The 23,139-nt window shown below is 36.9% G+C and overlaps 1 protein-coding gene across 5 annotated transcripts in view; it reads right to left on the bottom strand.

The window, feature by feature from the left end:
• Positions 1-23,139, bottom strand: part of FER (FER tyrosine kinase) — a 192,825-nt gene that overhangs the window by 62,706 nt on the left and 106,980 nt on the right. For 4 of the 5 annotated variants that reach the window (XM_055698687.1, XM_055698689.1, XM_055698688.1 and 1 more), the window contains 3 exons: positions 11,030-11,086; positions 7,854-7,969; positions 6,141-6,235 (listed from right to left, as the gene is read on the bottom strand). In XM_055698687.1, coding sequence (XP_055554662.1) covers positions 6,141-6,235; positions 7,854-7,969; positions 11,030-11,086 — 268 coding nt within the window. Of the gene's footprint in view, positions 1-6,140; positions 6,236-7,853; positions 7,970-11,029; positions 11,087-23,139 lie in introns of those variants that run through there. The other variant, XR_008730193.1, reaches the window with a different exon arrangement.

Genomic DNA, 23,139 nt, shown 5'->3' with positions numbered 1-23,139 from the left:
TTGCTAAAAATGAGCTGTTATGAAAACTCCTCATGCCCTGTGTGGCCTTAAGAGACAATGGCAAATTGTTCTTCTCCTGTTCTGAATACCAAAGCAGTTCCTCATAATTACTTCCCTTTCCTCAGTTTTAAGGTCAACAATGCAGGATTGAAGCGCAAAAAAACCAACTGGGAAAAGAGGCACAGAGCAAATTAAAATGAATACATTAACCCAGAAAATATGAGTAAAAAGCTCTATTTTTTAGATTTATGTGGCATCACAAAAAAATTACATACTTTCTTACATACTACAAACCATACTTCTACACAAGGTTCTGCTGTTCCTCATTTTGGAAGCCAGCCCTAACAAAGGCTTATCTATACTAGAAAATTCCTGTGGTGAAGGCTATAGACTACATTCAGAGTCTCAAATATACAGCAAACCTTACTGAACTGGTAGCCCACCTTTTCTACATTACTTTTCAGTCAGGCTAGCCAAGTCCATATGACAATACAAACTCATGGCGCTATACTAACATCAAGGATTTGGCAAATCTCAACATACCTGGTTTCTTTTCCCAAAATTCATTAGCAGTTCTCACTTTAACATCTTCTGTCTGTCTTAGGATAAACTGAATACTTAAAATGTATCACAACAGATTATTAAAAAGTTACTATACTGAGTTATGAAATAATGCATATTCACATTTTCAGATCAGAAGATATCAGAAAAAAACTCCGTCAAATACTACCTTTGCAACAAACCTTACCAAACTGTCTTAGCTGACATTTCATTATAAAGTAGTAAGAAGAAAAGGAAGAATAGTACAAAGAAAATAATTTATAGCAACATATGGGATCACCAGAGTTCTTTGTAATACTAACAGGTTCCATAACCTAATGTTTCCAAGCAGCACTTTTGAAAGGTATGAAAATCCTGGACAGTATACATCAACTTGAGAGTTGTACTCTACTTTTCCTGGAGTTCATCTGAATAATTTCTGCTCCTTCAATGCAGTATTTAAAATTCACTGCATGACACTGCAATTACAGTAAGATTTATTTCACTGTATTGTAAAATCAAACATGCCTTTTTGGCATGGACTTCTCATTAGCTATATGCTAACACAGCATCTCAAATCTGCTCTGGGGCAGTGGAGACAGAAGAAGAAACTGGCAAATACTGTTTTTCACTACTCAGTAGCCTCCCTGGAGTCAGAATCAGTAGGGAGAGTTTAGCCACTGTATTCTCCCCAGGTATTGGTAAAGCTTAGGTCATAAACCAAGTTTATAGGCTTCTTATCTGCACAACAGCTTACTATCAGAACACAGTCCTCCACTGGATGCATCCCACTTACTTTGCATATGCTATGCAGATGATAAGCAAATGCTCAGCAAATTAGATGGTGCAGCTCACTCTGCAGGGAACTGAAGTTACACTGAATGTGGATCTCACATCACATGCCCTCTGGCTCAAGACATCACACCACATGTTCAAGGAGCTGAGATTACCTGAACCTCTGTATCTAGAAACCAGCACATCTGACTTACTGCAAGTGCAGAGGGCATGCACATATACATTGTTCAGGGCTATCCTAAATTAAGAGTCCTAATAGAATGTGAAGAGCAGACACTAGCAATATGAAATCAGAAAATAAAAACAAAGGTCAGCACACAGCAAAAGAGAAATTGAAGTCCAACTTTTATTAGGAACACAAAATGCATAAAAAAAATCAGCATATAAATGCATGGGTGATGTACTCCTAAAATTTTCTTTCTTTTTAATAGTCTTAATATTTTCAAACTGATAACTATAGTTGTCACAGAGAAAGAGTTAGAACTACCAAAGAAAAAGAAGAAATCTCTATGGGAAGTTCTCCATTAACAAAACGTAATACAAAGATAATTTCCAAATAGAGTTGTTTTCTCAGTTCTTAGTCTACTAAAAAATTCACAGAAAAAACTATGCCACTGTAAAATACAGATTAATTTTTCTTATAGTAGCTGGGAAGCCACACAGCCACTTCAGCATTGGGCTCTTGTAAGGATCTGGGCATTAGTTCTTTTTAGTGAATATTTCAATGTCATTTAGGTAAAAAAGAATAAAACTAAGTATTTGCTAAGAGTGCTTTAAAGGTTATTACAGATTTATCTACTATGCAATCACAAATCAACATTTTAAAACCATCTGCTTTGCCAAATTGCTTTTTCACAGCAACTAGCTAGCATAACTTAAGCCTGCAAATAAGAATTTTCTATTGTTCTCTGGTAACGTATATATACATTTTTTATATATATATATAAAAAACATAAATACATAAAATGTTTATAAGAAAAAATATTAAGGACGCTTCAAATCAGTTTCAGTGGTTATCTTAGCAATTTTGGGAAGGTAGGGGAGGGAGTACAATTTGCTTGGAATTTCAAAAATTATTGATTTTTTTTCAGTAACTCTCATTATGAATTCCTGAATGGCAGTTTTATGTCACATCTCTTCTATACATGTAAACTTCCATGTATATATGAAGGACATTGTTGCTGCTACATACATTTTAGCTTCTGTTTATATATGACAGGGAGTACTCTAATTAGTTTATTTTTTATCAATTAGAAGAATAGTTTTTAGAAAGCAGTAATAGGTCTAAATTACAGAACATATAAATACTATCTGACACAAAATAGAAGCATATACCTCCCAAAAAACGCTCTTTAGAATACTGCTTGGGATTTTCTTATTTGTAGGTAGCCACTCTATCTTACTGAGATTTTTATTTGTGGCACGTATGCAAAAAAAAATAAAAAACAACTGCCATAATGTTCTCTCCTGTATTCAAAGAAACTAGTTCTTGTAAGTCTTTACTTGGGCAATAGTACCAGTTGCTTACCTGGAAAACAGAACTCAGCTCTTTAAAAAGTATTCCAGTAGGTTTTTTTCCTATATTAAAATGCACATTCCTTAAAATAAATTTTTAAAATGTAAGAAAGAAACTTACCTAGTAATGGCCATTGGGCATATTTTATTAGATAACTGTAAAACACATCTGTATTAAAGCATTTGTTATGATTTCTGAGTTCTCAGAAGCAACGCTCTTTCACCAATTTACTGGAGTCCCTCATCTTATACAAGAATCATGCATAGCTTAAATTTAAAAAAATCATTGACTCTTACTCATTTGTTTTCAATCTAGTAGATAAAGCATCCTAAATTCATGTCATCATCAATGGTACCATTAAAAAAAATATGGTTACAGTAACAAAAAAACCCCCAAGTTCTGTCATTCCTAGCCTTTTCCTTTCTCAATTTAAAGGACTGTTTTTTTCAATAGATATTGTCTGAGAAGCCAGAAGGACTGGAGTAACCTCACCCCAACCAAACACAGAAAAAGATGTCAATATTCTGCTTACAGGATGTTCCCCCCCTTCCCACCTGTAGAGGCTCTTGCAGAAAGACCTGCAGGACAAGACTGAGAACAGGCCTGGGCCTAACAACTGAGCCAATGGCAAGGAGATAGGATGTGTTTTTCCACATACTCATCCCTTAAAGAGATGTATATAATACACAAACACATCACATTAAGCTCTTTCCCTCATTTCTTGACAGGTGGTGGATTGTAAAAAAGATTAACACAGTCTTTCTGTACTGACGTCATCTACAATGGATTGACGCTGAGTGGACACATAACAGTGAGATCAGCACAGCCACCATCAAGTAAGTGAACAGTAAGTAAATTATGCTTCTTTTTCATTAATATATATAATTTCTCATCTACCTTTTCACTTTGGCTATATATCCATAACACAATTTGCTACCTTATTTAATATTTCAGTTAATCCCTCCGAAATCATTCATCTTGAAAAGCCTTTATTGATGTGATGGCTTTAGGACACATGCCACTTGTTATGTTGACACCCCCACCCCCCCTTCCCAGGAAAAGACATCTGCCTACAAAGGGTAATTGTCTTTGACAACTTGCTTTACTTCTCTGTTATCTGTTGGCAATGTCTGGGCTATTTTTGCATGTAACACTGGATGCACAGATGCTTCAATATGCATCTGCCACCTTTCTATTGTTTTCTCTGATGACTTTATCCAGATGCATAGTTTGTAATCCCATTTACATTTGCAACAAAGGAAAAAGATTTCTCTGCAGAGACAGTTTATGACAGAATCACTAACAAAGCAGCACATTTCTACATAAAGTGCCAAGTTTCAAAATAAGTTTTTAATACCTGAACAAATTAAGAATCTGAATTGAAATCTGAAACTGGAATGAAAAGCAGAATTAGCTGCTACTGAGCCACATGACAACAGTCTCAAAAGACACAGTAACTGTATAGCCTACATGTATCTGAGATATAAAAACAGTAGAAAAAGTGCAAACATTAAACTGAACTCAGAAAACACAGGAGAAACCCCACGTTCTACAGAGATGTTTCTAATTTTTTCCTCAGGGAAAAGACTGTCAGACATTTATTAATTACATGCCTTCTTAGCCATATACTTACAGAATACAGTTCTAAGCTAAACCATGCCATTTTAAAATGATTTTTTATTATTAAATAAAAAAAAATAGTTATTAAAAAGAATGTCAGAGTAAACTGCTTGAACACCTTCAAGCATTTAAGACAAAAGACAGACAAAGCACATACTGAGAAAGTTAAGTGTTAAATGCAGGTCAACAAGCCTACCACTATTCTTTCTTCAAAGGGCATCATTAAACACCAGATCAGTGCACTAATAATTTTGTTTTTGTAGGTAATTGCACCCAAACTCGCCATTAGAAAACAGAAAACCAGTAATGTCAGAGTCACTGCTTCCCTGAAGTGATCTAAGTGTTTTGTCTTTCCTGTGCTGACTTCTTCAGAGCTGGTATCCTTATGATTTCTAGCTGATTTGGTCAGTTTCATGGCATGCTAGCACAGGTGTAAAAGAATATGGAAATATGTGACGGCTTGAACACAGTACAGTCTTTCTGAGGTAAGGCATGCATGGAAGCTACCCAGAGGACTTACAGACCAGCAAAACAGGCTAAGAATTTAGAAGTTCCTTGCAAATGCAATGAGACAGAAGAATTTTGGATAGACTCGGACTGCAAAATATGCAGGAGAATCAGAGAAAGGTTCTCACTAATTCCTCCTTAAATTGTATTAGTATGTTTCAACTACTTGTCCTAGGCTCTGAAAACCCTGAACCAGGATGATGAAAGTATTAAAAGATTATGATTTGTTTTTATCTTCAGAGATGTCTGGAGAAGCTGATTACCAAAGTATTCCTTAAAACCAGGACACTGGTTTTAGTCTCCATTTTAATAAAGTTAATCACACGTACAAATAAAATAATCTAATATAATACAACCTAATTGAATAGAGGCAGAAAATTCCATTAGGTCAAATGTTTTTCATCAGTGCTCTTGTACTAAAGCCAGTACTCAAGAATTATAAACAATTTAAGTCTTCATGAATGAAATGGTTCTTAAAAAAGGTTACTGTATAATTTTGAAGACAAATCCAGTGATATATAAACCAAATACAGTGTTGCATATTAGGTGGTACAAGAGGCTACCAAATGCACACATCTTCCAGCTGCTGAAAAAATCAACAAAGAGGTAAAACTGCCCAAAATTGTTAATCATCCCAACAACCTGAAATTGTATCCAGCCATTATTGAATAATATGAACTCAAAATTCCAAAAATAAATCAAAAGCAACCCATAAACTGAACAACATATTTTGGTAAAGAAAAAACCTCTTATATTACCATTAGATGACTCAAATCTAAGTTATCAAAACCGAAACATTACCCAGCCACAATGTTTCTTTAAATACAACCATCTTAACATTCACTGCATAACTCTATTTTAAGGGAAGTACCATGTAGTATCTTGTCAGGAGGAAAATTAAGACACAGCTGAGATACCTTTCAGCAAATTATGTTGTCTTGAATGGCTACAGAAAAACTCACAACAGATTTGTGGAGCTCACTCCACTCCAAAGTTAGTAGAACCCAATATTTCCAACGATTCATAAAACAGGTGACTTTTGAGATCACATATATAAGAATGGAGAAAAAGAAAAATAAATGTATAAACCAATACATTTTATACTATGAAAACAATACCTATGAAAATATGCTGGGGAAAAAAAAAAGGAAAAGAAAATTACCTGGAACAAGTTCCATAACAATATAAATAGGTTGTCGTTGTGTGCAAACTCCTATAAGTTTTACAATATTAGGATGATCATACTGTTTGAGTATTCTGCAAAACACACAGGAAGTTTATTATATTAATATATGGTATTGTACAAACTGATTAAATATTATATGAAAATCTTTCAAACCCTTTATGTTATTTTAATGGAACATGTCATTACTGTTATCATAAAGAAAAAACCTCTACATGACAAATCAGTCATCATTCTGTTTGAGATGGAGGGCATACTGATTCACTAATAAATCAAGATTAAACACTATATTATTCTTATTATAATTTTACCATTTGTCTACATAATGTTTGTCTATATAACTGCAAAATGGACTGAGAGATTTGCAGTTTCTCAAGAAACTTTGTAATTAGAGAGCATTTCAGTGGTGGACAAGAAGCAGAGCTACATCAAAAAGGCATGCGCAGCATGTCTCTACACTTCCCTGCTGCACTTTTTAAAAGCACATTCATTCCAATTTTACTTGAACAGATTAATTAATATAGTAAGTTTTAGAAGAATATAAGGACAGCAATTTTAATTTTGGGAATTAAACAAAAACATTTACATCTTCTTACACAAGAGTCTAATAATATTTGGAGCCTAAACCAGCATGCTATGATTTATAAGGGAAATGAAGGGCAAAGAAGAATTCTGCAGAGTCCGTGTACCTTTTTTTTTTTTTTAAGTCAGAAACAATTTCCTGACTTAAAGCATCTCCTCTTTTTCCCTTTTTTTCCTGGGATCAAAAGTAAAATACTAACCTACCTGGTAAATACATATTTAGGGAGAAATAACACATATAATGTTTTTTCAGACTAACACTGCTCCAGTAGTGGCACACTGCTTAACAAATGAAAGATCTTTGCAGTTGCCAAGTTACAAGCTGCTTAAAATTATTCAATAGATATAGTGGTCTAACTTCATTCTCTAAATGTAGATAGTATCTTTTACTTTTCCACATTGGATCATACTAGTTTGGGAGTAAAAATGACAACAGATGAAGCTTTGTAGGAAGAGGAAGCAGGTTAATTTAAACACTTCTGAAGTTATCTCAACACACCCCTCTACTCTGAGGCCTCAGAACCTACCTATCCACATCAGCTATATTCAGAATACTTAACATATTGTGGCATGACTGTCATTTGAAAAATAAGTATGCAATCACATTCTGCCTGACACAGCACAAAATATCTCCACTGAAGTGAACTCTTCTTAGAAAAAGAGTATTACTAAATGGGGTCTATATATTAACCTAGCCACATTTGATCAGCTCTATTAGTCATGCATGTCAGATAGGATTTATGACTGGTATAATCACATTTAAATTAACAGCATCTTCCAGTCTTCTTATCCCAATCCTCATGGCACATCTCAGAAGTTTTAAATGGAAGCATTTACAACAACAAAAGTGTGTTTTATAGGCATAACTTGCTCTGCTGAAGAGATAGTTTCATCAAGTGCAGATGCTACTGCATTCACACATTAAAAATGCCTATGTTTCATTACCAGGGCAACAGTTGTGGAGTGTACTGAGGGGTAGAAAGGAAGCAAAAAGTTTGACTACTGCTTTGATGGTTTTGAAGGTCAGATTTTGTAAATCCATCTAGTAACAGACCTTGAAAAAAAACCCCAATAACAAGTATATATTTCGATTAAAATCAGAGAACCTACCTGGCTTCTGACAGAAATTTTATTTTCAGTTCCTGAGGAAGATCTTCTTTACAAGTTTTTACAGCAACAGGAGTTTTATCCTTTAATGTTCCCTTATACACCTCACCAAAATTACCCTGAAAACGAGGCAGGGGGCAGGAATCATTATAAGTAAACAAAATCTTCACAAATATCCAGAATAATAATGCAAACCGCTAATGTAACTGGTACAGAACCCTGAAACGTGTTTATGAAGGCAAATGAGGTTTTCTTCCAGTATCTGCCCCTAACATAATGTATTTCACACCGATGTAGTACTATTACATGGACACAGTGTATGAGTTCTACTTTGACCTTGCTGGAAACAGAAAAATACACATTAATTGTGTAATTACAGTTTTCTCACAAAACCTCTTAGTAACTTCTACAGTCAACAGACACTGATAGTAGTACCTTTTTTCCTTATTCTTACTCCTGCTCTCTTTCATTTTCACACTATGGTATTTTATATATATAGTTTCTAATTTGCAGTCTGTAAGAGACCAGAAAGTGATCTGTGAAACTAGGATAAACTACACCAAAATAAGATAAAAAATTCTCACATATCCAAGAAAGAAAAAAATGCAAAACAAGAAACCCAAACACATTCAATATTAGTTTTGATCATAAATTAAAACTGCTGCAAAAACCCACATTGTTGCATCTGCCCTGAAAAAGCTGTGTGATCCACATTTTTTTTCAAAGCTATGCTCGGCCCTACTCTGTAAGGCATGTGTGTGAGGCCTCAGATTTTTTAGGTCTTCAACAGCATAACTCCAGGTGGGGTAAGTTGTTTATTTTTTTAGCTTTCATAGAAGAAAACAGAAATAATGAAGACCACAGAATAATCTCCATCAGATGTATTTTTTTAATTAAATAAAAGCAAATGGAAAATAAAATTAGGACACAAATTGAAGGAAGAAGGAAAGTGTGGGTTATAGAACAAAACACTGGTATCAATGAAAAAAACCAAGATAAGAAAAAGAAGAAAACTGAAGATCTCACACTTTTAGCTGAGTTTTGTATTTCCCAAAGAATAAATACACCTCGATTTTAAATCTATGCCTGATAAATTTCCACATGAATTCCACTTCTGTGTCCTGGTATCTGGGGCTGCATGTGACTTCAAAAAATAGTAAATCTCTGCTAGAAATGTTTTCCTGTCTTTCCTGACTAATGAAGATGTCATTACATTATGCATTTGAATATGGTATTTTATTGCCAAAGGAAGAAGACAGACAAGGGGAAAAAAGAAACTCACAGATGGAAAAAAGATAATGTGCTGCTAGCAACAAGGTAAGAAATTTAGGCCTAAACGCAGCTTTCCAATACTTTATATACTCTAGGATGAGGAAGACATACCTGGCAAGCAAGGCCATAACCTATGATCTACAACAGCAATCTGCCTTTCTAAAATAGCACTTCTAGAGGCCAGGACACCACCTCTGATATCTAAAGTGGCATGAGGTACCCATAGGTGAGAAGCTGTGTCATTCCCAACACACTTTTCCTCAAGCCTTCTGGTCAGAAGTATTTCACAGTGAAAGCTGAACCAATGTTAAGGACTACTTCAGTATTGAAAATGGTTTTCTTCTTTATTGAAAAGATTTAATTATTGTGCATATAGATAGATAGACAGATAGATATAGATATGTTTTTTAATAAAACATGCTCCTTTCATACAGCTTTCATTTTGTGAGTTATTATAGAATTAATAGTAAATAAACAGACCATTTACTCCTGAGGTGAAGGAAAATCTTCGTCTTTTCTAAAGTTTGCATGGTCTTCTGCCTTAGGCTTTCATGGTTTTCCTCATCTTTTCCAGGACACTCAAGACTTATAGACCCTCAGGTTTCTCACTTCCATAGTGAACAGCTGTGTAGTTTATTTAATATTCTGTCATACACATGCTGATGGTCCTTTCATTTTTACCTTTTCTAGTCTGACTGTATTTTTAGAGAGGGATGCATAACAGATTTGTACTGTGTTCCAAGACAGTTTTTATCCTGTTCTGTATTTTTTAAAGAATGTATCCTTCTACAATCACTTTTAAGCATCAAGTTGTCTCCAATCAATGTTAAAAATGCTCTGTGCCAAAAACATGCAATGCACGTGTAAATTCAGTTTAGTAAACTAATCAATTTTCAGATTGCTTTAACTTTCTTTATTCATTAAAACTAATTCATATTTACTTTTTAGCATGACAAAGTTTTTTTTAATGCCTGAAACATCTTTATTTTTCTCCCCTGATACTATTCTGTTTAACAATGTGAAGCTGTCATGGTACATTATGTATTTTGTGCAGACACAAATGCTATGCAGACCCAGCTCTACCTACCAAGAAATAATATTTTTTGTCATCTCATTGCCAAAAAGATTTTATCCTGGATAACAGAATTTTCTGACAGTACTGAATTCCCCCATTTCTTGAACAGTTTATCAATTCTTTCAGTGTGTATCATAGTAAGAAGGCAATTATTGCTTTCACTTGTCTCCCCCTCATTTAAGCCTGTTTTTCAGTTTTCGGGAAATCTTTTGGAACACTGCATCCAAAGTGGCACTTGAAACTAACATAAAAATATTAGTTATATTATTAGCATATAAATAACTAATATAAGTGAGGTATGGGGCTTACCTGACTTTAAAGACTTATAGCTCCTAAGCAGTATTTGTGACATAAACTACACTACCAAAAACTTAATTTAATACATACATGATTGTGAAGTTACATTATATTCAATAAGTCATACAAAAGCAATGAAAATTTAACAAATACTGATTTAATAATCTTACTATATCAATTTTAATATAACTTTTATTTATATTAAATATAAATATAAAATATTTATGTTTTTATATTTTGCAGCATTTTTGGTAAGACTACGTGAAGTGAAACAGCCACATCACGCTTTATAGAAATCTAGTTAGCTTATGGAAAATATGTATGCTAGTTGAACACTTTCAGCACACACATTGTATCATTTACCAGTTAATGTGACATATTTATTTAAAGCACAATGCTGTATCTTGTGTATTTAAGAATTGATATAAAAATTGCATACCACAGTAATTTAAAAGATAAGACAAACAGGAAATATCTAGTCTTAATGATTAATATATATTTATTTAAATGTTGTTCAGCTTACTTCATTACTTACCTTGCCTAGTAGTTCTCCCAGTGTGACATCTTCATGATTGAGAACCCATTTCTTATCCTACCAAAAGAAAAGGAAAGAAGAATTTTAAGTCTGTGCAAATACGTAAGGTACAGTTTCTGTAAGATACGTCTCAGTAGAAGTGGAGCTAAAGAAGCATTATATTCAGACTGCTAAATAAAAAGCTTGCCAGGAAGTTTTAAATCTAAATGTTTACAAAACAGAGTTTAGAAAACTTGCTATACAATAAAATATTGAACTATACCATATAGCAAATTTCCATCACAAGTTTAAGCCTACAATATGACAGTATGTATGTAGATAGACCACTCTGCAATTTTTCACACAAGCTCTGGAAATGGTAACTAGCACCCTGTTTTTAAAGTTACTTGAGTCAAAATCAGAAAAGAAAACTTCATTTTAGTATATAGAATAATTTATTGCTGTATCAAAAAAAAATAATATTCTCCTCAGCATGTATGAAAAAGTACTGATTTTTCTACTTATTAACAAGACACGTATTTGCACCTCTTACATCTTCTGTGGTAGCTTGAAATATTACAGGCAACTGCTTGAAAAGACAACATAACAAATGCCAGTTAAAGTATCTCTTTGCTGCTGCTGACCAACACTGCAAATATTCTTCAACAGTCTAAAGACATATGAAAACAATTATAAACTTCTTGCTGCACAGATGTATTGAATAAACACTTCCTTAAAATGCTACAGTAGAGTATTTTAAGTCTAATCCATATTTACTATTTTTCCATTTTATTTCTCTGTTAGCACCTCATCTACTTATCACCTCACATTGTTAGTGCTTCTAATGTTAGTGGTAAGGTCCTAAGCATTCTTTATTACTAATGAAAAAGGCAAATATCTAAACAAGCTTAAGCCAAGTCATTAAACGATTTCTCATTTAAGCTCACAGAAAACCAAGCCAAACTGGTGGCTCTGAAGTACACCTAACATATATCAGATTACCAGGTTTTCTGGACCATGCAGGACCTGCAGTGATCCTGACCGGAATACTGTTGTAAACCAAAGTGTCGCTGATCCATACATCAGCTAACTGGAGTGAGCACAGGTCAGTGACGCGCTGCACAACCTCGGCATCAGGATGAACTCCACCAGCACACTGCAACGGAGCCTGCAGGGAGCTCCTGCTGGGGACCAGCCATTGCACCACCTGTGTGGCCTTGCCTTCATTTGCAAGTGCTCCAACAAGTTCTCATGTGGGCATCCTTTCTGTTTGCCAGTAGAAATAATGGACAGAGTTGTTTCCTTGTAAGGAAGTCCTGTTATAGCTTAAATGACCCAAATGTGAGAATCTCTGTTACAGGCAGGGAGTGCCTGGCATGCTGCATGTGGATCAGTGGCCCATTCAATCCTACACCCTCCAGGACTCCCACTGTCTAAAGGCATGCAAGATTGTCTACGCTATTCTCTCCTTACAATCTTAACTCTATAGATAGCATTTTGAATTATACCTTACAGACTCAGAGTGCCTCTCTTACCGGGATCGTAACAGTACCTCCTGGTGCAAAACGGGAGTTTTCCAATTCGTATAAGTACCTAACAGCAGGGTATGAAGAAAAGGGAGCCAGACTCTTCTCAGTGATGCTCAATGACAGGACATGAGGCAATGGGCACAAATTAGAAAACAGGAAAGTTGTTACAAACATAAGGAAACATGTTTAGTGTGAGGGTGGTCCAACACCAGAACAAGTTACTCAGAGAGACCTTGAAGTCTTCAGCTGTAGAGACACTCAAAACCAAACTGAACACAGTGCTGGCAAATCCACAGTAGCTGAACTACTACTGCCCGAGTTGAGGAGTTGGACTACACAATCTCAAGAATACCCTTCCAACCTAAATGAGCCTGTGATTCAAAGACAGAGAAAAATCTCCTGTAAGTAAACAGACAATAGAATCACAGAATGGTTTGGGTTGGAGGGGACCTCCAAAGATCATCTAGTCCAACCACTCGGCTGTGGGCAGGGACATCTTTCACAAGGTCAGGCTGCTCAAAGCACCATGCAACCTGATCTTGAACATGTCCAGGGATGGGGCATCCACAGCTTCTTTGGGCAACCTGTTCCAGAGTCTCGCCACCATCACCATAAAAAATCTCTTCCTTTCAGTTTAAAACTGTTGCCCCTTGTTCCGTCACTACAAGTCCTGGCAAGAAGATTCTCTCCATCTTTCTTGTAAGTTCCCTTCATACAGTGATAGGCCACAACAAAGTCTCTCTGGAGCCTTCACTTCTCCAGGCTAAACAACCCCAACTACCCCAGCCTTTCTTCACAGCAGAGGTGTTCCAGCCCTCTGATCATTTTTGTGGCCCTCCACTGGTCTCAATCCAGCAGATCCATGTATTTCTTGTACTGGGGACCCCAGAGATGAAAGCAGTACTCCAGGTCGGGTCTCATGAGAGTGGGCCAGAGTGGGAGAAGCCCTTCTCTCACCCTGATGGCCACCCTTTTTTTGACGCCACCCAGGACAGGGCTGGCCGCCTGGGCTGCGAGCACACATTGGCAGGTCGTGTCCAATTTTTCATAAACCAGGATCCTCAAGTCCTCCTCTGCAGGAGTGCTCTCAATCCATTCATCACTCGGCCTGTCTTGATACTGGGCATTGCCATGACCCAAGTGCAGGACCTTGCACTTGGCCTTGTCGAGTTCACAAGGTTCCCATGGGCCTTCCACTCAAGCCTGTCAAGGCCTCTCTAGATGGGATGCCTTCCCTCTAGTGTAACAATTGACTACTCAGCATGGCGTCAACTGCAAACTTGCTGCGGGTGCACTCAATCCCACTATGTCATTAATAACAATATTGAGCATTACCAGTCCCAATATGGACCTCTGAGGTACACCACTTGTTACTGATCTTTGCCTGCAGCCATCCAGCCTGTTCCTTACCCATCAAACAGTCCATCCACCAAACCCATCTCTCTCCAATTTAGCAACAAGGGTGTTGTGTGGGGAATTTGCTTTTTTGTTATAGGAGGAACTTGCCTGTAATATGCTATGTGAAGCCATGTTATATGCTGAGAACCAAGTATTACATAAATAAGAATTCTGCCAAATACTGAATCCTAACAGAAAGCATTGCAACAGTCAACATTGCCTTTAACATTATGCATAATTATTATTTTTTTAGTTATTAGTGAGACATGTAAACAATACGGGAAATTTTGACTCCCTAGGTAAGAAAGCCATTTTAAAAATCTATCTAATATATTTATATACTCATCCCTGCCATGGCTGAATTCTAGGTCACTATTACAGAACATTACGTATGACCAGGGTACAAAGCTTTACGAACAGCCTTTTCTGTAACATAAAGCTTGAGATCACCTTAAAAGAAGGTGTAATACATTATTTTTTTTTTCAAACTGTGAAAATCTTTCTTCCCCTTCAGATGGGGGCTAAACCTTTAACAAAACGTTCCCCACTGGCAGCACTGTGAATCCAAACTATTTCCTTTGACCTACACAAACCATAAAGTCTGCTGTCAACTCCTAAGGAAGGTGCAGGCTAGTACTGACTTCTGTTTCCCTGTTTTTGCAAGGAGAAAACCATTCAGCAGGTAATCCAGAGACGTTCTGGGTAACTGAAAGAATTAAAGGATTACAGAAGATTTATGCTGCACAGTGCACCTTGCTGGGAAGGTGGCAACTCATTACTAAGATCCACATTTGACTGAGTTGAATTTAGCAGAGGAAAAAAAAGGGCAGAGGGTGGTGGTGGTGGTGAGATCATTGCTGTTGCAATGTCTATGCTTTTTTCTTATGCATAACTTCATGAAATCACACAGACCATTGTTCTTGTAAACTGTGCTCAGTGCACATTCTAGAGACTCTTGAATACCTCTATTGAGCCAAACTTCCAGCACCCAACTCCTGTCAGCCCCTCACATGAATTCTTCTACCATACCACCATGCTCTGTAAAAGGGATCCATGCTTTGCCATTCATTTTCCCTGGGTGAGGTACTGGCAGCCTTGTGAGGAACTCTGCAATAACCATGAATTTATTTTTCTCCCATACATATTATTGATTAAAAATACTGCCTCACTGATCAGACATCATAAGTAATGTATTTCCTTCATCTCCTCTTCTCAATTTTGCTAAAAATCGTAAATATTCTGTTCGCTACAGATTTTCTAGATAATTTTTTCTGATTGGATGTCTCATTCAGAAGCTGTTACACTAGAAACAGGATGTGCTATCAGACTGCACATTTTCCTTTACCAGTAAGGCTCCAGTTTAAGAAAACAATTTACAAAGGAAGCTGTAAAGAAAAAACCCACACAATGACTACTTGGAGGTATTAACATAATAGTTCTTAACAATGAAATAAGTACTGCAAAACCCAACAAGTTATAGAATTAAAATTTAATGGATTTTTTTACCACTTAATTCCAAGGATTCAGTACTTCAGTGCATGATTTTTTGAAAATATTGACATATCATTGCAAAGGCTTGTTTATGAAGAAAAAATCTGACGCATAATCATTCAGAGGACTGATTAAAGAAAACAGCACCATCAACTGGAATCAAATGATCTGTTGAAGGATTTGTTATCACTGTATCAGGAAATTATACCAGTGTAATCCATTCATTACATTATCATGGTTCTGCCAGATTTTTCACAAAGAATTATTCAAAGTTTGATCAGCTTTGTTACTGAAGTTCTTGTGCTTGGTTTAGAAAGAAAAATCTTTATTGATGAATGTATTCAAATTGTGCTGCCCTGCTAGTATCAGTTTCACAAAGTATCAGTAAATGAATATTCATCTCAATGGTACATAAATTGACAGTTTGCTGCTTATAAAAGCTTTCTATGAATGGAAATCTTTAATTACTTTTGTAGGTATACACACTACATCTTAGATTTAGGTGACTCATCATACGTGTCACTTCTACGGCTACATGGGCTACATGGCTCAGACAGCAGACTGAAAAGGTGGCAGGTACTGCTTCAACAAGCTTTCTGCTGCTGGCTGGAATCGCTTCAGAACTGTTCTTTCACTTCTCATCAGGTAACACCTGCACAGACCTCAAAAGCAGACAGCTAAAGGAAGCGATGCAATCCTTGGCATACTGCACTCTTTTTGATTGCACTTCTCGCCGTTCATTTAGTCTTTTAACTTGTATTTGCAATGGAAACTGACACCAGGAACAGACAGACAACCCACATGAGATTTGCATAAGATATGTACTGTCACACAATTAACACAACAGAAACTGTACCCCAAAACTTCTAATTTCTCTCCCCTCACCCTCCTTTCCCTGCCTCTTATATAGCCTTCACTTTGTGTGCTATCATTGAGCTTTCGGATAAAGAGATGGCAGCTTTCATAGTACATCCTACTCCTTTGAAAACTAAACTAATTCACTTGAGGATACTTTTCGAAAGAGGAGAAAAAGTTCAGGTTGCTGCAGGACATTTAGTACTGTAACGCCTATGCAGAGAGAAGTACTTAAGCCCTAGCACTAGCTAAGCCTGTAATTTTCTCCTAAGACTGTAATTTCCTCCTAAGGTACATGACCCCTTATGCACTGAGAATAGAGGCTGGAAGCCTAACTCAGAGCTTTGTATTCTGTGACGGTAGTGAAGCACTTCCAACTATGGTCCCTAAGCCCCTCTGTGAATTTAACTCTGAACCTGCAGATGGTCCCTCTGTCCCGCAGCACTACTCAAGTTGAAGAAAGCATTTCAAATATAAGCATTAAGTTAAAAAAGCTGGAGCTTCACATACATTAGTTTTATCTAGTATCTTAAGGCACTTATGCAGTGATATAACCCCTGTTAAACTGCACCAAAGCGGTTTTCTCAGCAGACAGTAACAAAGAATCTAAGAGAAGAGATGCTGTCACCTACATCATACCAGTATACAATTCTGGCATTAAAAATGAAACTAACTCAATTTTCTATTTTTCAATGTGTTAGAAATCCATTTAAATATTGTTTCAAAACAAAGTGTCACTTGTCCACATAATTAACTTTAATTAATGAACTATAATATGAACAGTACTGCAAGGTGGATAGTAACAAGGACAAGCCTGTTCCTACTGCAACTATGTTGTCTCACCAATTCTGCTCAAATAGCAGAGTTATGTCATCATTCAATATTTTCATTGCTACCAATAATTAAATAGATCAATTAAGCACACAAAGGAATGGATGCATATTAGCATATCATAAGCAAAAGTTATAAATTAAGTCATGTCTTTTGTCTTTTTTCTGTTGGTTCATAAACTACATAATCTTCTGTAAGTGCTTAACACTGATCAGGAATAGAATGTAAGTATTTCTCCAGTTAAATGCTGTTACTCTACAGATTCATCATGCGTGAGAAAGATATTGAAAGTTACAAAAGGAATGTGACAGCAAAATGGGGAATAAAAATAATCTTTAGTGTAGGTATAGATAAATAGTCACTGTAATGCCCATCAGTCTAAATCACAGAAATTCTCACTTCAGTAGAGTTTCTTCTAAACCAAATAGAGCAAATCCATACATTTCCATACCTAATCATAAACTAAGCTGAATGACAGAGGACGGGACTCCTGTTAATGTCACTATTATTCCCCCAGAAAGAAGCTGCTTACGATGTAGCCCTCTTCTTGTAAAACTACTGTAAATTTTTACCTCGTGCTTGTTCACATTTTCCTGTTGTTAATTTTGGGCACTTTAGACAAATCCAGTTACAGAAATCAGTGCTTGAGCATATTTGGTTTTGCTTTATGATATACCTTATTTCCAAATGGTATTACTTAAGAAATCCAGAAACTTTACCAAATTCTCCTTTATTTATGTTTTCTGGTTTCCCCCAGGAGGGGAAACTGAATTACATGAATGCCATACTTCTCAGCCAAGCACAAAAACTGGTGTGGCTCAGCTCAGACAGAGCTTTAGTGCTTCTTAGGAGATAACCCTTTATCAGACATGAGGACATACTTGACAAAAGCACGCCTTTGAGATTCTCTATGGAAGAATGCCAGGGAAAAGACAAGACACCTAAAGGACAGGAAGGTACTGCCTCAAAGTGCCACTTCTTTGAAGGAAAGTGAAAGACACACAAGAACCCTACTGAGACTGCTCCCGTTAGTACATGGTTGTTTCCACAGCAGGCAAAGAGGTTCCTTCTTCCCTGGATGGGAAAGGTATTAATGTCTTCTGAAGCCACATCCTCCCACCTATTTTGTTCAATGGTATTACCACTCCCTGCTTATTCTCGTTAGTTACAGAGCAGCTGGAGCAGCAGTGTGTAGGTAGAGAGGGCTGGTTGCTCCCTGGAGCTAAGCAGCTGCAGGGGACCTCAGCTGCAGGAGCCAGCAGGGCTGAGGTTCTCCAGTCAGGACCCACCGTGCTGCCCTCAGTGACAGAGCAGGGCAGCCTGAGCAGTCAACCTCAAGTTCAGATCGGCCAAGTCTGTGGTGATAAAGCAGGTCTGGGGTCAAGCTGGGAGGTCAGCCTGTGGGTCAGGGTCAGAGGGAAGGCGAGTGAGAGGGACCAGCATCAGACACAGCCCCATGACCGAGGCGGTGCTGAGGTCAGTCCAGAAGCCAGCCAGGGGTCAGGGTCCCGGCGCAGATGAACAGGGTGCATGGCCAGGCACAGGCAGGGCTGTGAGGCAGCAGAGCTGGGCCTCCGGTGGGGCTGAGCAGTACAGCCTCAGCTGAAAGCGGCTCCCATGGGACAGGGTGCGACCCTGCCTGGGACCTTCTCCCCAAGGGGGTGAAGCCTCCAGCTGAGGTCTGGAAGGAGCAGCCCTCAGCAGCATTATTGTATGTTGGTCCTGAGCCCCAGCCAGGAGTGGAGATGCTCTCAGGGTCCTTACTGAGCCAGCTGTTTACTAGTAACACGTCTGGCATCCTATCACTGTATCTAACCTTTGGATATAATGCTAGATCTGATGGCCAAACACTGAGAAACAAGTCATCAACTAGGCAATTCACACAAGTGGCCTTGACACTGCCACCCTGCCCCAATGGTCAGGTACTAGCTAACAGTCACTATACTGAGGGTTTATATAAACAACAGTCCAGTACTGAAGTACCTTTCCAGACTTTCTGAGACTGTCCAGGATACTTGTTTGTTTTCAGCAAAGACAAGCATTTTCACAGAGGAGAGTTATTTCAAGAGTTAACTGTAACTCACAAAAAATTCAAACAAACCAGTAATTAAAGAAATAAAACCTACATCGGTGAAGAAGAATACTTCAAAAATAACCAGAATTTTCTCTTTTTATTTGTAAAATGAAGTATTCTGGATATGAGATGATGTTAGTTAAGTTTCATGGTTCCCTGGACCATGGTAAGCTTCAAGCCTTGACCAACCAGCAGGGAATCAGTTGTGCATTGTCCTTTCTTCAGCGGAGGTGCAGGTACTGGAGTTGCGTGCAAGGCCACAGAGGCCATAGTATGAACAGCAGATGACCACTGTACAAGATGCAACCTCATTTTTCTTTTTCTGACCTATGAGACTGAAATGTTATCACCATTACCCAAGATTTCTTCCAAACATAAGCTCAAGTCTGAAGCAGTTTTCCTCCTGCCTATCTCCCTTCATTAGCAGAAACCACATCAAAGAAATCACAAATTATTATGCCAGGAAGAAGGCTTACAAATTAGTTGCAGTGAATTATAACAGCTTTGAATAAAATGGAAAACATAACCCAGAACGAATACTTAGTGTTCAAATTCCCCTAGCATTATTTTTCTTTAATTTTTGTTAACAATTTCAATCATGAGGAACTCTTAAAATGGTACTTTTTCAAGTTAACAACTAGCAGTAAGGCAATTAGATACTAAACATTTTTAAAACAGACATTTTGGGAATTAGATACGAATTTATGGGCCTCAGCTTAAACACTTGGTTTTAAAAATCTTACCATTTCTAATAGAAGAAAAAGGGATAAAAAGAAAATTCTATCTGGGCTTGCGCTTAGAGTACCATCAAACAAAACCAAGACTCTTACCCAGAGTCCAAAGCAAGATTTGTAAAAGAGGAAGAGTAAGCAAATCTTGATCAGGTTCCATCACAGTATGAATTTAAATAAGACTTCTACATTATCATCACTGTTATTTACTTATCTCATGTTCCCTGCCACATTTACTCCAGCTAGTTCAGACCACATTAAAATCATAAAGCTAGATTCCATCACACTAATGAAGGCAGGATCTATAGCAAGTTCTGCCACTTGTTTTCCTCTTAAGAGTAGATATAATGAAAGCAAAAAAAGGCTAAAAGCCTCTAAAAATTGGAAACCTTAGCTGATTTAGGGAGCACCAAAATGACTCAACCAAAAGCAAAACAGATTGCTTTAAGAGAACTGAAAACCTAAGACTTCCCAACCTAAGAATCTATCTGAACAGAACATATGGAATTTACCAAAAGTCTAAATATTCCTTCCCTTTAACCCAACCCAGGAAATTCATCACCAGCATGACTCGAAAAAACCCATAAAATAAAGGGATATTGTCAGAATTTCATTAGCATGGTACATAAACATGCCCTATGCCTGTTTCTTCATGCTGTAAGCAGAAACAATGCATTCAGAGAAATATTTTGAAAAGTAGTATTTTGCTTTCCTTCTTCCAAATGAAACAGAAAATATCAATAGTATGAATTACCACAGTCAAGAGCAATTCTTCCACACAACAACAAAAAATGGAAAGTCAATCTTTAATTTTCAGTATTAAGAATAATTACAGTAAGATTCCTTTTAATGGTTAAGAAAACAACAATTGCAGATAATTTTTCATCATAACTTAATGCACCAGAGAAAAGAAAAAAAAAAAAAAAAGAAAGTAACAGGTGTGTACATGTGGATAGGGCCCATCAATGCAGAAATTTTTGACGCCACCTATGCCAGTAGATCTAATGTACATATCAATTTCATGAATCATAAACTGTGTGTTTCAGGTCCTACAGATTAAGCACAGAAATTAAGGTAGCTAGTGGAAAAGATTTTTCATAAGAACAAGTCTGTTCTACAAGAGGGGTTTTGAAAATCCCCACTGACAACTTCTTTAAAACTGTTTCAGATTACTCTGAAAATAAAGCTGTAAAAATTGTAATGGAAGCTGTTCTGCATTATTATCAGCACTGTATTAAGCCACACTGATGAAACCAATGTGAGCTGTAAAACAGAATAATAGTGCAGATAGGTATAGCTCCTTGAAAAAGGTACTATTTCATCTGACTTGTTATTGTTCATAAAAAACCACTGTGAATGTCAGCCTTTCTGCTGAACTAAATTCTAAATGGCCATAAACCAAGAGGGTAGAAGTGAGATTTGCAAAAGCTACTATGTAGTGTATAAACTGTAGAAGTGACCTCAGATTAACTGCACAGCTTTTCTGTGAACAGTCTTTCCTGAAGATCAATAGACAAAATGACTGTAGAAATCAACATACAAAATCTGTTTTCTTCACTTTTTTTTGGAAGGATGTGCAGCATTTCCCCAAGTTTATATTCTCTTATTCATCAAAGGACTAGAAAGATGCTGAGGATCTTTCAGGAAAAATACCAGAAATAAAAAAAAATAAAGGAGGAAAAAAACCCCAGCAAACTGAGAAGGAAGACACAGAATTTAAATTCCTTAAGCACAGGAAAAGGAAAGTCAAGTTTATGTCAAAACCATTGTATTTCAAACACATTAAAGAAAACTAGAGCATTCCTCTCTAGTTAATAAATTCAGCTCCCAAACCAAACTACTCTGAATTGCCTGTTAACCAGATATATGCAGAGAAATTATCTGCCCTTTATCAGATATGCCCTCCAAAACAGTGACAGTCTTCTGTACGCTGAAAGACAGAGCTGTGTGATAATGTAGTTTTTCATTTAGGCATTCTGTATGATTAAAAAAGAGAGGAATGCAAAAGCACAGTCATACTAAACAGGCATCAATAAATACACTCAAATGGTTAAAATCAGCTAGGATATTTTCCCATATGCACAAACAGTTTTACTTCCACCCATGTGCATGAAGAGGTATATACTGCTGGGGTTGTGGGACTACAGATGTATATAAAAATGTCCAAGAGAGTCTCCTTGAACTATGTAAGATACTTAGCCACATTAGTTTCATTCCAATTTAACTTTAAAACATCCAGCTGTTTCCAGTTAGCTGTTTTCTCTTCCCCAGGAGATAAAAAAAGTAACTGATTCTTTTGGCAATATCGACACACTAAGGTATACTCTCTGCAAGACTGCTCCTTTACGTAGCAAACAGTCCTTCCAAAACAATTTCTATATTACAGTGATTAGTATGCAATACCTTTCAAAGAGCTGCTATTTCCATATCACAGCTTCTACTAAATTACTATTTTGTTCAAAACAAAAGCCCAAGATCCTTCATCCTATCCCTTCCTAGCCACATCTGCTTATCTTGCATCGGCCTTCATGATCTTCAGATAACATGTTAAAACCACTGAAACGGACTAGAATTAACCTGGCAAAATTTCAAATACACTGTTATATTAGCTTACTTTGTGATTGAAAAAAAGCAAGAAAAAGGCAAAGCCACACAGAAAGGAAAAGAGAGTGAGAACACCCACCTCTCCCACACATACACACCTTGGTGGCACCAGCAATCTGTTCACTTGACTCAGCTATAACATGAAACTGCAGCTTTAATTTGTGAGACATTTTTCAGTGTGAATATCAGTAAGCTCCGCCTGCATTCCAAGCAAGACAGACAATGGCTTCTGATCAGAAGTCATACAACATTACATAAAAGCTAATAGTTTAAATGAAGCATGTTGCATTTTTTACATCAGATACACATTGCTCTTTTAACAAGATATTGCTAACTTCTCACACACCACTAACTGATTAGTCAGAACATCTATGGTGGCAGAAACAGCACCAGTCAGTGAAGGACACACAAAGGGAAGAAGTGGTACAGACATACCAAGTGGCTCCCCTAAATATTAGAAGCGTCAATTATTACTCATGTACTCTTCTGAATGCTGTACTTAGCATTTTTTTTTCTCACGTATTAATGACTTCAGCTTGATAAAATTTTCCTATATGGTCTATGGCAACCTACTCTTTGTTACACCTTACTCTATCTTCTGTGTCTTTCTAAACTCGT

The sequence above is a fragment of the Falco cherrug genome, chromosome Z, assembly GCF_023634085.1.
Source record: "Falco cherrug isolate bFalChe1 chromosome Z, bFalChe1.pri, whole genome shotgun sequence".
NCBI classification, from domain to species: domain Eukaryota; kingdom Metazoa; phylum Chordata; class Aves; order Falconiformes; family Falconidae; genus Falco; species Falco cherrug.
Note: the sequence above shows the minus strand (reverse complement) of the source record. Positions and strands in the feature narration are given on the sequence as shown.